Source organism: Tenebrio molitor, chromosome 8 (assembly GCF_963966145.1).
Source record: "Tenebrio molitor chromosome 8, icTenMoli1.1, whole genome shotgun sequence".
NCBI lineage: Eukaryota > Metazoa > Arthropoda > Insecta > Coleoptera > Tenebrionidae > Tenebrio > Tenebrio molitor.
In genome coordinates this window covers 17,994,103-18,009,242 of record NC_091053.1, presented here as the reverse complement: position 1 = coordinate 18,009,242, position 15,140 = coordinate 17,994,103, and the positions used below count along the sequence as shown (strand labels likewise).

The 15,140-nt window shown below is 35.8% G+C and overlaps 2 protein-coding genes across 9 annotated transcripts in view; one reads left to right on the top strand and one right to left on the bottom strand.

The window, feature by feature from the left end:
• Positions 1 to 6,830, bottom strand: part of Cip4 (formin-binding protein 1-like Cip4) — a 58,648-nt gene extending 51,818 nt beyond the window's left edge. For 4 of the 7 annotated variants that reach the window (XM_069057085.1, XM_069057089.1, XM_069057088.1 and 1 more), the window contains exon 1: positions 6,631 to 6,829. In XM_069057085.1, the coding sequence (XP_068913186.1) occupies positions 6,631 to 6,675 (45 nt within the window). In that variant the 5' untranslated portion in view covers positions 6,676 to 6,829. Of the gene's footprint in view, positions 1 to 6,630 lie in introns of all 7 variants that reach the window. The other 3 variants (XM_069057086.1, XM_069057090.1, XM_069057087.1) reach the window with 2 other exon arrangements.
• Positions 6,831 to 8,593: 1,763 nt separating this feature from the next.
• Positions 8,594 to 13,988, top strand: LOC138136752 (piggyBac transposable element-derived protein 4-like). 2 transcript variants are annotated; one of them, XM_069056041.1, is made up of 4 exons: positions 8,594 to 9,006; positions 9,108 to 9,399; positions 12,340 to 12,411; positions 12,467 to 13,988. In XM_069056041.1, exons 1-4 carry the CDS (start codon positions 8,830 to 8,832, stop codon positions 13,930 to 13,932), a joined length of 2,007 nt encoding a protein of 668 aa, XP_068912142.1. In that variant the 5' UTR covers positions 8,594 to 8,829; the 3' UTR covers positions 13,933 to 13,988. The 2 variants fall into 2 exon arrangements, with proteins under 2 accessions (XP_068912142.1, XP_068912143.1); XM_069056042.1 differs by lacking the exon at positions 12,340 to 12,411.
• Positions 13,989 to 15,140: the final 1,152 nt, after the last annotated feature.

Genomic DNA, 15,140 nt, shown 5'->3' with positions numbered 1-15,140 from the left:
TCTTGCAGTTGATTTATCGCGATTACGGTGCAGTTTGCATGCAGGTGGAAAGTTTCGTGGAGTCGTGGTACGCAATCCAATTACCGCGAGGGGCGGAGACTTTGGGGGTGGATTACCGACCCCATCTTAACGAAAATTGATGGAGTTTTTCCCGGAGCGACGCTTCCGGTGATATTTTACGGACGGACATGTCGAAGAAATAAATAATTGCACCTGGACAATTAAAAAACCGAATCGTGTTTTATCTTGTATTGTCTTGCGCATGTTGGCGACCGTAACTTGCACGTTTCTTCATTACTTCAACTTACTCATCCTTTAATTATTTAAATTATGTACTTTACGACACGATTTAAATGATCGTGAGTCAGTTGACTTTCACCGGCACCAATTCTTTCAGAAATAACAAATTAAAGCTGAATCAAACCGCCTCGAACCAAAAGTGCGTGCTTACAACATTGACACGAATCAGAAAAACGTTGAGAATATCCAAGTTGAAGCCTGAACATTCTTACTGCAGGTTCGTTAAAATTCAGAGCGAGGTACAAGTTTTACAACTCCAACAAAAATCACGATTCGCTTTAACGCCGTCCTATTAAATTTTCCTGAACTTAATCCATAAAACTGTGAGTAAGAAGCCGACGAAATTCCAGAACAACACCCTCTTCAGCGAAAAACGTGTAAAATTAGTATCAAGCGAAAGATGCTTAAAAATAATTGTGAATAATCAATTTTGATTTATCTTTTGAATCCCCAAATGAGAGTATGGGGTCACATATGACCCCACGCATAAAACACCAAATACGATTGCTTGAACTTGTCGGAATGTTATTAAATTTGAAATAAGGTCGTTTGTCGTTACCATAATTTACAAATGGGGTCTAATATGACCCGTGTTGTAGTGCTCTCTGTCTGTTGCCTGACTAATAAACATAAAAAGATATTTGAAAATTGATTCTGAATAATTAATTTTACTTTTTGTTATTCTAGTCCTCAAACGATAACATGAAGTCATAAATGACCCCATGCATAAAATTCCAAAGACAACTGTGTATGTTATGGTTGTTTATTCTAGTCGGAATGTAATTGCATTTTCATATTTCAATTCCAAAGAAAGTTGTTTGTAGTTATTGCCACAATTTGGAAACAGGGTCTCATAAGACCCGTGTTGTAATACATCGTCCTAGGATTAATACAAAACTAAAGAGTAATTAACCAAATGACATTCCTTTGTGACTGTCTATTCACAAAACAAACAGATAAGTTTTTATGAACTTTATCAAAAAATAAATGTCTCGGATATTTCGAACGGTCTTCAATCTGCCCCCACTTTATCTACGCCGTCACTCCTCGAGTATTTAATCGACAATTTAATGGAGCCTTCCACATGTGCGTAACAATAAAGGGATTATCTTTGCATGTCATTCAATAAATCACATAATTTTTTTCGAGTAGGTAATAAAAGATAAACGACAAACTGTGCCTTCTCTTGTAATCCAAGTCGCGCCTTCACAAAAACTATGAAAATATCAGTTGAAGGTAACAGTAAAAAAAAGATTACGCTTGTTGTAGTAACGTTGGAAATTAATGACATTTTTTTAAAGGTTGCGATATGTTACTCAATGTACAAACCGCAACAACAAAAAAGAATTATTGTTGGAACAAATCAACAATGACCATGTACCGCATATTTTTCTTTTCCAGTTGGTACAACAAATAAATTGGACGTTTGACGGAATTGCAACAAGAAAATTCCACAAGGAAAGTGTTTAATTAGCGACTAAATCAGTGGATTTGTTCCGCAGCCGAAATCAATTAAGCAAAGTAAATTTGCATGCAATGCATTATTTACCGTTTTTCTACAATGTATAATAGCGACGTAGGTAAATAAACATGTTGCTCTATTTGAGATTAGAGGAGATATCGATAAGATAAAAACCACATTGCAGTAATCAATATACGGGGTTTGTTTATTTAATTTGCGATACCCTGATTCTGTCACCTATTGTTGCAGATATTTCCCAAATTTCGTTCACGTTACCAATCACTTTCTTATTGCGATTTCGACAATATTTGTTTTCTGATAATTTCTCAAAGGCTTTAGAGAGAAGAGAACATGAGCTCCAAAGCCTGTATTATCAGCAACATGGAATCTAGATAATCAATCAAAACTTGTTCTACTGAAAAAGAAAACGTACATGAAGTAGATACAATTTGCTACCTACTGCAGGATAACCAACAATGGATAAATAAATACCCCAGGACTAAACACCTTCAGGTTGTTTTCGCATATGTAATGGGAGGCCATGATTTATTTTTTTAACGTTGGACACACTGTGATATCCGTCACCAAAGTGCCTGACATGCAGACCTATCAAAATGAACATAACATGTTGCTGAATTTCCCGCGATGTCTGAGTATTCTTCTATTGCAAACTAGTACAACTGACAACAATGCACTAGACATTGACACTATTTATAACCTCAAACTTAGAAAAATGTAACCTAATTCAACAGACAGCTTTACTACCAAATTAAATGCAAAATTTCCATAGCCTCCCATTATGCCAAAACAACGTGAATACATTTTAAGTATGTACCAAATTTTTGGATTGAGTCAAACTGTCAAATAATATTTACGTGTTTGGCTTTCATTAACTTTGACAAGTGGCTACAATTAAAACCCGCACGAAATAATTCAGGACTTTGTACTGCTACTCGGCCTAAGAAGGTTAGTTCTGAACCATATGAACCATGTTTTTTCCAGACAAACATTATCAAATCAAATTGTTGACATACTCAATTAACGCTCAAAAATTCTTGGACTGGAGCCCTGCACGTCCTAGGGGCGGCCCTGGCGATACAACCTCGTCAGAGATTATGTGATTTATTTTCTACAATGGAAGAACACGGATAATCCTTAAGAAAAATGACGTAATACTTTATAGAAATTATTTATGAAGCCTTGATTGTTGGGAACTTTAAGTGAATGTCGAATCGATAATTTTGACAAGTTTTTGATAAATCTGAAAGTTGATGACCAAGACGTCGACTCGGACCAAATAAATTTGAACCATGTTTGTGTTCGCAGTAAAAATAATTCAAAATCCAAGAATGGTGAATCAGTGGGTGATAAAAATAATTGGTTAGTAATTACCAGTGATAAACAGTATCAGTCAAGATTACTCATTGGGTCATTACATAACTATTTGAAGATAAGTTATAAAGTGATTTTTCATTTTTCAAAATGTGTTTCGTGACAAGAAAATATATTCTTTATCACTTCACTTTCCTGTTTGATAATTTGCATTTTTATTTAAATCCTTGCACTCCTTTTATGTAAACCCGTACGAAATCAGTCGACAATTAATTAATTAAACAGATTTATTTAAAAAAAACTAATTAGCATCGGTTTCCGCATTTCAAATTTGGATTTTCTGTTCTGATTGTAACAAATTTCCCACAACAGTAGACGCCTGAAAATTACACTTCTCCCAATCTAGACGTAATTAGTTGTGTGGTAGACGTCATTAAACGTAAATTACTTGATATTTAATTACTAATTTGGTGACGCGAGCAGCGATTCATTAAAAAAATCTGTTTTCAGTGGAAACCAATATGTAATATACCGGGTGGGACAAGTATTTTAAACAAACTTAATTGGTTAATCATTAAGCACATCATATATCTTTTTGTAATTTTGTGCCTCTCTGCCAAAAAGTGCCTTTTGTCCTCGCCTGTTTTCAAGCCTCGGCTGCGCCTCGGCCAGAAAACTCAGACTAACACAAGAAAGATGCACTTTTTGGCCTTGATACACAAATAACGATTAGGTAATGTTAATTAGGCGACGATGGGATCTATCGAGAACAGGTAGCGGTAGCTCTCGCACAATGTACTTATAAAAAAATTTGATGTAAGTTCTGTTGTAGATACTACGCATTTAGATAAACTGATAGGTATGAACTTGAGGAACGGGAAAAACAAAAAATAATTGGGTCGCGTGATGTGAAAAACAGGTAATACTGGAATTTTCATAGTAAACTAGATCGGCCCAAGACTTTGTAAACCTTCTTTTGTCTAATTAGTCTATACCATCGTATAATTTATTCCTGTTTTCTTAGTTATAGCAGTAATAATGTTTTTAAGACGGCCGCTAAAAGAATAAAACACAAATATAAAAATAAAAGGATACAACAAGATGACAGTTACTTCTCTACTGTCGGATTGAATTTTGAATTTATTACTTCTTGAACTGATTAAACAAGCTTAATGAGAATATCCCTTCACAGTGAACTAGATTACATTTAAGAGAATCGCAAAAATCAGTAAAATATTAAATTGTTTCAACTCTCCAAGTACTAGTCTACTTAAATCTTTTTCTCGTAAATTTCAGATATGAAAGACTTCTAATTTTTTTTGACCTAATGTACACTGACAGTGGAACAAAAATACCAGATTTGTAAACAACGAATAAAACGCGAAATATTTGTAACACAACTTTTTGGAAAAAATGGATTGAGCTGTTCTTGGAAAACCTACCTAACAGTATAAAAATATTTTGAAAATGTATTATTCCTCAATCAACAGAAAATATTTTAATTTCCTTTGGTAGTAGAAGAAAAATTTAAAGATCTAGCTATTTATTTCGTAACACTAACGATCCGGCTCGAGGGACCAATGTTTTGTCGAAGGACTAAATGACTATTTGTGTATTTCGTAACAGTAACGATTTATTAGGTTTAAAGTACACAAGGGTGTGTTGTTGTTGATTCCTCTTCTGGTTGTTAGCAAAAGAGCCACCTTTTTTTAAATTATGTAATATATTTCTAGAAGATTCAAGCGCAAAATGACAACGAAATATTTTTTACCCTTCAAGATCTTCAAACGAGTCAGTTTTGGCATCAACTTAATACTCAACTGTGTTCTTTTTACAACATTACACAGAATCTTTTTAAAAAACATCCAATCTTACTAACACAGTAGCAAGCACTAAACACATCTGAGTAGCATGTTGTAAAATTTTATAACCCCATTCTGAGGGGCTTAAAAGGGCGGTATTGGAAGTTTCATAGTTGCCAACGAGCATTAAAGCCCTTGACATAAAGCTGCTATAAAATTTTATCGGATATATTTCAATCCTGGCGCCTTTAGGATTTATTCCCGAAATTTTAAAATTCAGAACCATAAATGTATTTTTATAAGAAAACGGTACTTTCATTTTTTTTAATTATCACCAAGTTTTTGTTATCACGTCCTAAATGTAAAAATCTGGATTTGTTGCCTCGTTTTACATTTCAAAAAAAAAACTGAAACTATTAAAATAACGTAAAAACCTACAGCTCCGCAAGCGTACTTAATTACTATTTTGTATAATAGACCAAGTATGTAGTACTTTATACACTCGTGTTCTTAAAAAATTGTTATGCTCGAAGTGACTTAAGTTGTGTTAAGCCGACTCCTGATTGGTCCGTTTAAAAGTTGTGTCGGTGGGACTGGTCGGTTAAATCAAGGCAACCAACTGGTACACACTGATCAAAGAATTGACATTAATGAGGCATTTTTGCCTTAGGAAATTCCTACAAAGGCGAATGACATTAAACATGCAACGATCTGCCAAAATTTACAACAGTAGAATGTTAAAATAGATGTTCCACTTTAAATTTAAAATAAACTGTTGAAATATTTCAGGGTAAGAAAACACAGTAATACTACACTGATGTCAAACTATATGATTGTGTCAAACATGTCAGCCTACTATGCTTTTTAAATGACAGTTAATTAGTAATTTAGATTGTCCCGTGTCGTTACTTTTATTACACAATCGTGCTAGTACCAGCATGTTTGTCGTTTTCCTTTCGCCTAAAAAAATTCAATTTCTATTGTTACATCTGGGCATGATAATACAATATGATTTAAGTTAAAAATACCTAGAGTAAATATGTGAAAATTGGAGGTAGCAGATGACGAATTCCATCCGTATTGAAACCTTCCTGGAAGGCAAAGATATGACTAAGGGATGAAATCTATTATTTATCCAGCATGAGTCACCAAAACAAACGAAGCCCGTCTTGAGCCCCCAACGCGCATGCCACCCCCAAACCGGAGACGGTGACCCCGAGGCAGGTCATACCGAAACACAACCGAATCTGCCTCCTCACAAAGACCCATTTACGACAAATGATAAATGAAATGATGAGCGTAAACGCAACTGCATAATTCGCTTTCTATTATGTTACACAATTATCGAACGGGCGGTGTTTTGTGTGCAACTGAGACGATGCTCAGGAAAACCGCCGTCTAGATTCGAATTGTGTTCCAGACGCGGCCACCTGAGATCTGACTCCTGACACACCTGCGAACCATCCGACTGGTTCACCTGAGTCATGCAGGTTCGAGGATTTGACCGTTTCGGTCCAACCGCAAACTGGTTGACCGTTTGTTCGTCAAAAAAATTCACACTACGACCTCACCATCTGGTCGTGCGGTCGCTGATAACAAGAGTCGGCCGTGAGATTATCAACCGGCGATAATCAAGCGGGTTGCTCATCGCAAAAGTGCAGTTGTCTTGGAGACGGCGAGGTGATTTGGGAGTTTCTCCGGTGGAAAAATGGAGTTTTAGTCGGGCGGACTTACCCAGAGCTCGGTGCCCCAGTTCATGCTTTCGGTTGCGGTCGTCATTAATCCAATAACAATAACGTAACACTCAACAACACATCAAACAATTTACTATAACCAACACTGTTATTTTCAACCGTCACTACCCAACATGGCTGTTTCACTAAAGACAGTTCTCAAACGAGTGTGGCCGAGAAATGAGACGGACGACGGCCGGATAAAGACAACCTGATTGCCGGGACACTTGATTGCAGGTGTTGCGTTCGAAGCGCCATCTGGACGAGCTTCCACACGCCACACATAGTTTCCTGTTTCAATTTAAACAGAAATAATTAAAGTGAAGTAAATTGCTTCACATCTATTATAAATATTTGTGACTTTATCGTTAGATGTAACATATTATAGTGTTCGTATAAATACACCGTCTTTTCTGCATTTGTAAAATTGACGTTTGACAGTTTACGACATTAGTAACTGTAATGCACTGATTACTAATACTGTAATGAGTAGCAAACAATCTGTGTATCTCCTAACATAAGTCGTGTTCTTTTTAGAAGCGTCTCAGATCAATCTGAAGTGAGCTGAGATGATTGAGATGAGATATTTCTTTGTATAAAAAGAACGTACTTTCTCAAATAAATGTCAGTGTCGGCATTTAACATGTAAACACACCTAAACCTCACTTTCTGCAACAGTAGTGTGCCATGTTAATATTGTTAATAAATAATTAATAAAATGTCAACGGAAGAAGAAAACAACATTATTGTATGTAATGCAAAAGACAAAAAAAAATTGTTTATTTACTGCTACTATTCTTTTAGCAAATATTTTTTGATGAAGATGATGATGATGGTGGTTTACTAACTTCTTCATCTTCATCAGATAGCGATTCAAATGATGAGTTATTGAAAAACATCCCAAATCTCATCATGAGATTCTAAAATAGGTTGTGCTCTAGGGGTAAGGGGGGAAGTAAAAATCTCAGATAATTTCACTTTGAGAATCTTAAAAAGAACGACACATCTCACATCTCAACTAAAGTGAGCTGAGATTAACTGAAATCTCAGGTAAAAAGAACACAGTTAAACACACTTTCTTATTTTAGCAAAAATACAGTTTATTCCCTGAAAAGAAAACATTTGATGTAGTTACCTTACTACCTATTCATGATTATTAGTAATTCTTTTTTCACTGTTATTATTCATACACAACAGGGTTCTATATCAGTGTTACAAAGAACATTTTGCGTAACACTATTATTTATTTTATTTTTTTGCATATCGTAATAAAAGTGGCACTTTTTTACACGCAAAATCGTAGTGAAAGTAGCACTTTTTTACACAAAAAATAGTCTAAGTAGTGAAAGTAGTACTTTTTTGGGTCATTGTTCACTTTAACTACTTCTGGAATTTTCCCGTTTTTTCTGGCTAGACAGCCTCAGGGCGTCCTCCTACATCGTTTCCCATCACTCAAAGCTTGTGCAAATGAAAATTTTCCTTACCCTTTAGTTCTACTAAGACTTGGCGCGACCTTGACGCGACCTTGAAACACAACAAGAGAGAAAAAAAAGGCATTTGCACAAGGTTTGAATGGTGGGACACGATCTAGGAGGACGCCCTGAGGCTGTCTAGCCAGAAAAAACGCGAAAATTCCAGAAGTAGTTAAAGTGAACAATTACCCTTTTTTGCATCATTTTATTCCATTTCCTTGGAGATGATTGTCAAAGCATACCTATTTTTTTATTTGTAATCAAATTTCTCAACGTACGGTCGGTGGACAAATAAAACTGGGACACTTAAAATTTAATCAATGTAAATCAGACTATTGAATTCTCAATATATCTGGTAGTCTCTATATAATATGTCATACTAAAGTTAACCTATTTGTGATAAAGCCGTAATTAAACGATGCAAATTTGTAAATTTTGACTTATGTGACTGTCATTTTTGTCCCAGTTTTATTTGTCCATCGACGGTACATCGATATGCAAAAAAATTATGTGTACATGTTATGAAAGTCTCTTTTTTTCACTTATTTGCTTGATTAACTCGGGCTACGTTAATCAATCTGCAAATTCACTACTCCTGCGCAAAGGAATTCTGCGCCCTGTGAGACAACAAATATGTTGACAATCATATGCACAGCTGATCATATGTTTGGTTATGTTGTTAATGCTAATGAATTAGTGCTTGTTGTGCGTTTGATTAATATGGTACAATGGTACATTATTGTTGTGTTCCAACCTGTGCCTCACATTCCAAAACGATGGGGGTTTCCATGTTTAGGTTCACGAAAAATAAACAACTGCAAAAAATATGGATTGATAAAATGCGATTGGACACTTTAAAGAGTAAACGAAATCCAGTACCTTTTGTTGTAAAGCCACATACAAAGGTAAGTTGGAAAAGTATAGTCGCATTTTGACACTTTATTATATCTAATACTTTGTTAAAAGAAAAAGAACAGTAAAAATATGTATTAAGGTTATGTTTTAGGTGTGTTCCAAACATTTTGTAAGATGTGACATTATATTTGGATCAGAAAAGAAAAAATTGAAGCCTAATGCAATTCCAAGCATTTTTCCGTGGTTACGATCTGATTTACATAAGAAATGTTCAGTTGAGAGTCAGTCGAAGAACAATAGTGAAGCGTTACCTACAATTTTACAGCAAATAGATGATAAATCAATTTGTGTGGGATCAGAAGATGTGAAAAAAGAAAATCCAAGAACAAAAAATGATATTTTGGCGCAAACAGATGATTCATCAATTTTTGTGGAATTGGCAGGTTTGTTTTTTTAATGACCTAGGTTTCAGTCTAAACAACATGTGTGTAGCTTTAGAAACACTTTGGCACATAGTAGTTCTAATTTCACAGGATCATTACCACTTGAAAACCTGGATTTTAAAAAGATGTATTTTGATTTTATACGGGGACATTTTTTTAATTCTGAACATAGTCCATGCTTATTCCCTATGTTCAATTTTACAAAACACAGATCAATGCATTGTGAGTTGCTATGCAACCAACTATACCGAACACCAGAGATTTTGAAATAATGTTGAAAATTGGTCAATCATGTGTTGCATTGGAAATGTCACGCACATTTCTAATCCTCTGATTGGCATAGAATAACTGCATTATGTGTATTTCTTCTTCAAACAACTTGATTATTTTGTTAAACTGTCAAGTACTTATTTTCGTTACCTTGGTTACGTGATTACATACATGCATTGACCTGTGTTTTTTAAAACTGAACATGGGGAATAAGTATGGGCTATGTTCAATGTTAAAAAAATGTCCCGGTAGAATATAATGAATAGGTATGAAAAAGTACACCAAAAAACATAAAATAGTGAAGCAGAAAGTCAAACCTTGCACAATCAGCTTCACATTCTACAGATTTAAGTACCAATACCAACTTCCTGACCTGTTGCATATGATTTCAGTGTAAATCGTTTCAAAGGTGACTCGAAAAATTTGAATATTACACAGGATTTGCAGATTATGAAACGTTTGAATTATCATTGGATTTTTTGTTGGGTATAAATAGATCTTATAAAATAATACGGAATTGTGATACAAAAGCTGAACAAGCTAAAAAATTGCATGAAAAGGATGAGTATTTTCTAGTGTTAGTTAAGTTTCGTCACAATTATGGATATGAAAATTTGGCAACACTGTTTAATATACATATTTGCATTAATGCTGCAGAAAATATATTTAGGAAGTGAATCAATTACTTATACACTGCGTTTTTTATTTCGCTGAACATACAATGTAAAATGGCTATGTTCAGTTCTAAAATGGACAAGTCAATTCATTTGAAATAGGCAACCAAACTTACAGATCCATGAATCCTATGTTCAGTAAAATAAAAAACTCACGGTATGTACATACCTATGTATATTAAATTGGGAAGTTTAGACATTTGGCCACATCGAAAAATATTATTAGAACATTACAGGGCTGAATTTTTAGAAAATTATCGGAATATTTTGAGAATTCTTGATGCCACAGAATTTTTCATTTATTCAAGTAAATTTATGATTTCCACAATTTTACATTTGTGTGTATTATTTATATGTATTTTCCTTTTCCAATATATTTACAAATGGTATTATGTAATTAATATCGGGTGTTCATTTAAATTTTCGGTCAAAGTTGGCGTTGAAGAGTCGATTGTGACCGCATCAGCTGTTTAAATCTTACATCAGTTTTTGCATTGTTTGTGTTTTTACACGAATGGTGCGTTCACAATCGACTCTTCAACGCCAACTTTGACCGGAAATTTAAATGAACACCCAGTATATACTCAATTTCATATAAATGTGCATCTAAGCAAGCCATGAAAATCTGATTTTCTGTTGGTATTAAAGCTAAAGCAAAGCTAGTGACTTTGACTTTCAAAGTTGCTTGCTCTGCGCGAACCCGATTTAACTAATTTTTCAGTTTTTGTCCATTTTAACATTGCTGATTTCAACAGCAATGTTACGTCTTTTTACTGATTGAATTAAAGTAATTCTTATTTGTTTTTGTCTTTGTATTTTTACCAAGTAAAGATTTATTGGACATGACCTTCATAAATGTGACTTTTGTAGAGATATTTTCATATTTGGTGGCGGAAACAAAAGACTGAGAAATGTCACAAATTTGTATTGTCAGTGTCAAATTTCTCAAAGACGTTCGTGATTTCGACAGAAATGGAGCAAATTGGCAATAAGAAAGTTATTCATCGTCGAACTAGAGAAATAATTTGTAATACGTTTGATTATATGAGAGTAACTTTTCCTTTTGAAGCACTGACAAAAATTGGGTTCCTTAGAATTTGTTTTTTCAATCTATTTAGCGAAAATTTAAATTTACCTAGACATTCCTTTTTACGGCGTTTATGAGAAATTTGACACTGACACTACATTTTTGTGACATTTCTCAGTCTTTCGTTTCCGCCACCAAATATGAAAATACCTCTAATGTAACTAAATTAAAGGTGCTTTTTACAAATGCACAGCTCACTTGATGAACATTTATATGAAATCAATTATATAGTCCATTCATTATAAATGTGCATCTGAGGCGGCTATGGAAAGCTGATTTTAGTTTGGCAACCCTGGGTAAAAGCCCGTATCTAGTAGTGCTTTGTTTTGTTATGGTTGCCAACAATGCTAAAAGTGACAAGATATCGTGTAAAAATGCTGTTAATTCCCACAAACTTTGCTTCTGTAGGCAAGATTTTCGTCTTCTTATTCCTTCTTGTTCTTCGATTCCTATCCTTTTATTTAGATGTCGTCACACCACCTTTTCCTTTGTCTTCGTGCTGATCTTCGTCCGGAAGGTGCTATTTTTACTACTCTGTAGTCTGCCATTGTCTCTGTGTGTTAAATTCCATTCTATAGTTCCAAAACACCACGCAGTGAAAAACACTAAACCCGCCATATTAGTTGTTTCAAGTTGTTCAATACCATTGGTAGCCCTGCTGAACTGTTGTTGAAAATATTAATTCATCTAAGATAAATAAATATGATGAATTTTTACGCGCCATTCTACTTTTTATCCCGTAGCAGAGTCCTGTCACGTGTCTCTAGGTGTCCGTCCAAAAAACATAAAATCTATTGGTAAACAGAGCCTGCATAATTTAATTTTTGACAAATCCTTCAATAAACCAAGATAAAATAAATAATTAGAAATACGCTATTTGTGATATTTTCAAGAGTTTGACATTTTCAGTACCCTCAGCTTCATCTTCGACTGACCCTCTGCCGGATCCTTCCGGAGAGCCTCTACCTGGCCCTTCTCGCGGTAATCCATTTCTCCTCATTTCGACAAATGAAAATGTCTCACGAAACAGTTTTAGATGCCTCTGCCTTCGGCGACAGAGATCGCAGCTCGTTTTCAGACTCTGCGATGGCGGTCACCGTAGACTTCTCAGGCGACTCCGGGTCAGACCCTGAGTCGGACAACGACATTTTATTCGAAAGTCTGTCCGAATCGGATGATTCAGATTTAGAAAACAACAAGACAACCCCCGTGATTCCTCCAGGTACGCTCGACCCTTTGTCCTCTCCCCAAACCCCAGACCCCTGTTTCAGGGACTCCAACCCTCTCCCCGACCCCCATTACTTGTCGTTTTTGTCCTCTCCGGAACTGCAACAAACCCCTACCACCGACGGACAAATCGACTTTTTCCGCTTGATTTTTGACGACGAAATGTGCGACTTCATCGTTAATCAAACCAACGCGTACGCTGATTCCTTAAAGAGGAGAGCCTCTTCATCCGCAAGGATAAACCGATGGAAACCGCTGACTCGAAACGAGTTTTTGGTGTTCCTGGGTTTGTTGTTCCACACGGGAACCGTGAAGTTGCCCTCTCTGATGGAATACTGGAGCAATGACAGCTACTTCGAAGGGATGATGAGTGTCTCTTGGTTCCCCAAGAACATGTCGCGTCACAGATTTTTCTTGATCTTGCGGTGCTTGCACTTTGCTCCTAACCCGACTGACGCACCGAAAGACGCTCTCTACAAAATTAGACCGCTGCTGGACTTCTTCCACCGCAAAACTGACGAGGTTTTTGCCATCGGGGGGGACGAGGCGATGGTACTGTGGAGGGGACATCTACGGTTCCGTCAATATACCCAGACAAAGCACCAGAACTACGGTCTCAAGCTGTACATGTTGACGGAACCTTCTGGTGTCGTGCGCAAGTTTCTTGTCCACGCAGCTCCACCAGACACAAATCTTGACCATGCCCAGCTCGTCGAAGACAAGACGCACTCTTTGTACGTGGATAACATGGACAGTCTCTTCAAGTGGAAGGACAAGAAGGAAGTCGTCACGATTTCCACCGAATCAAGTGCTGACCTTCTGGAACAATTAAATCGACGAGATCGAAGTACTCACGTGTACAATAATTCGTCTTGTGATATAAATCGCGTCGACGAACTTTTGTCGTATTACCCTTGCGAGGGTAAGAGCGTCAAGTGGTACAAAAAATTGGCGATACACATCTTCCATCTTGTGCTCATCAATTCGTATCATTTGTATAACATGAACAGAAGACCCAAACAGACGTTACATTTTTTCAGACTGAATTTAATTCTTTCGTTGTCGAAACATACGTACGAGTACAGACCACGACAAATGAACGTATCTTTTCCCGCGACTGGACATTATCCTAGAATCCTTCCTCGTCAAGGTAACAAACGGAAGCAACTCCGCTGTCGTTTTTGCAAAAAGCATACGTCGTATGAGTGTATGGGATGTCACGGAACGTTCGGATTGTGCATCGAGTGTTTCCCGGGTTATCACCAATCGCAGTGAAGTAAACAGGTTTCTTGTAAATAGTTTTAGAGTTAATACAAAAGAATTTGTAATTATATAGTCTTTTTTTTTAATCAGCTGTCAGAGTGTTGTCAAGTTGGTATGAGCAATTGAAAGTAGCAAACAGTGCATTTCACAATGCAGGTTGGCAGCGTCGAGTCACTCAAGGTCATCGGCGCTGTCATTGCGCATAATTGTCGTTTGCGTTGAAAAATTAACGCAAAAAATTTGAAAAGATGCCTTCGCGAGAAAAAGCAGTGGGCAGCCCACCACAGAGCGTGAAAAATTGGCTTTGATTCGCTACTGCGAAGTTTTGAAAGGTGACAAATCTGAATTGAGTAAGTCCGTTTTTTTTTAATAATCAATTGTCAAAGTGTTGTCAGGTTGGCAGAAAATTGGAAACAGTGAATTTTATAAATCATGTTTGGAACATTGACTTTTGAAATAGTCACCGATTGTCACATTTGACTGTTTAATAGTTATTTAATAAACTAGTTTGTTAATGAAGGCGATTAATAATCGAAACTGTTTAAAGCACGAACGAGTGTAGCGAGTGAGTGCCTTTAATAGTTGAGATTATTAATCGCCCATTAACAAATGAGTTGATTACAAAATTTTTTCGTTGACCGCAAACTTTTTTTTTGTGACAAACTTTCAAATTAAAGCCAAATCAAAACCAATTTCATCTTTTTCGATAAAGATGAGACCTTATAAAATACCTTCATCCTTTTTTTGTCCTCAGGGTAGGCCATTTTTAAATTTTTCAACACTTTCTATTCACTTTTTCACAAAGAACGTCAGAAGACGTCAAATCTATTTACATTCAATTTCACGTAAAAATCACGGTTGCTAAGAAAACATAGTTACCTTTGAAAAATATGACATGCGAATTATAACCAAAAAGGTCGGCTTTTGAAAAAGTGAATTCGTAATTGTGCAGTTATAGAGCTATAAAATATAGAAAACCCTGCTGCACTACCTCCTGCAGTGTTGGTAAGTGCAAACAATGCATGTTCGAGGTTGTTAATACATCAAAATATCATCAAAACGTCAAAATCGCAAGAATCGTTGATTAATGAAAAATAGTGTATTAATGAGGTCCATTAATACACTATATTTTAGACAAAATAATTCATTAATATTGAAATTAACAAGCAGTCAACGGAAATAGTTATTTAATAAACTAGTTTGTTAATGACGGCGATTAA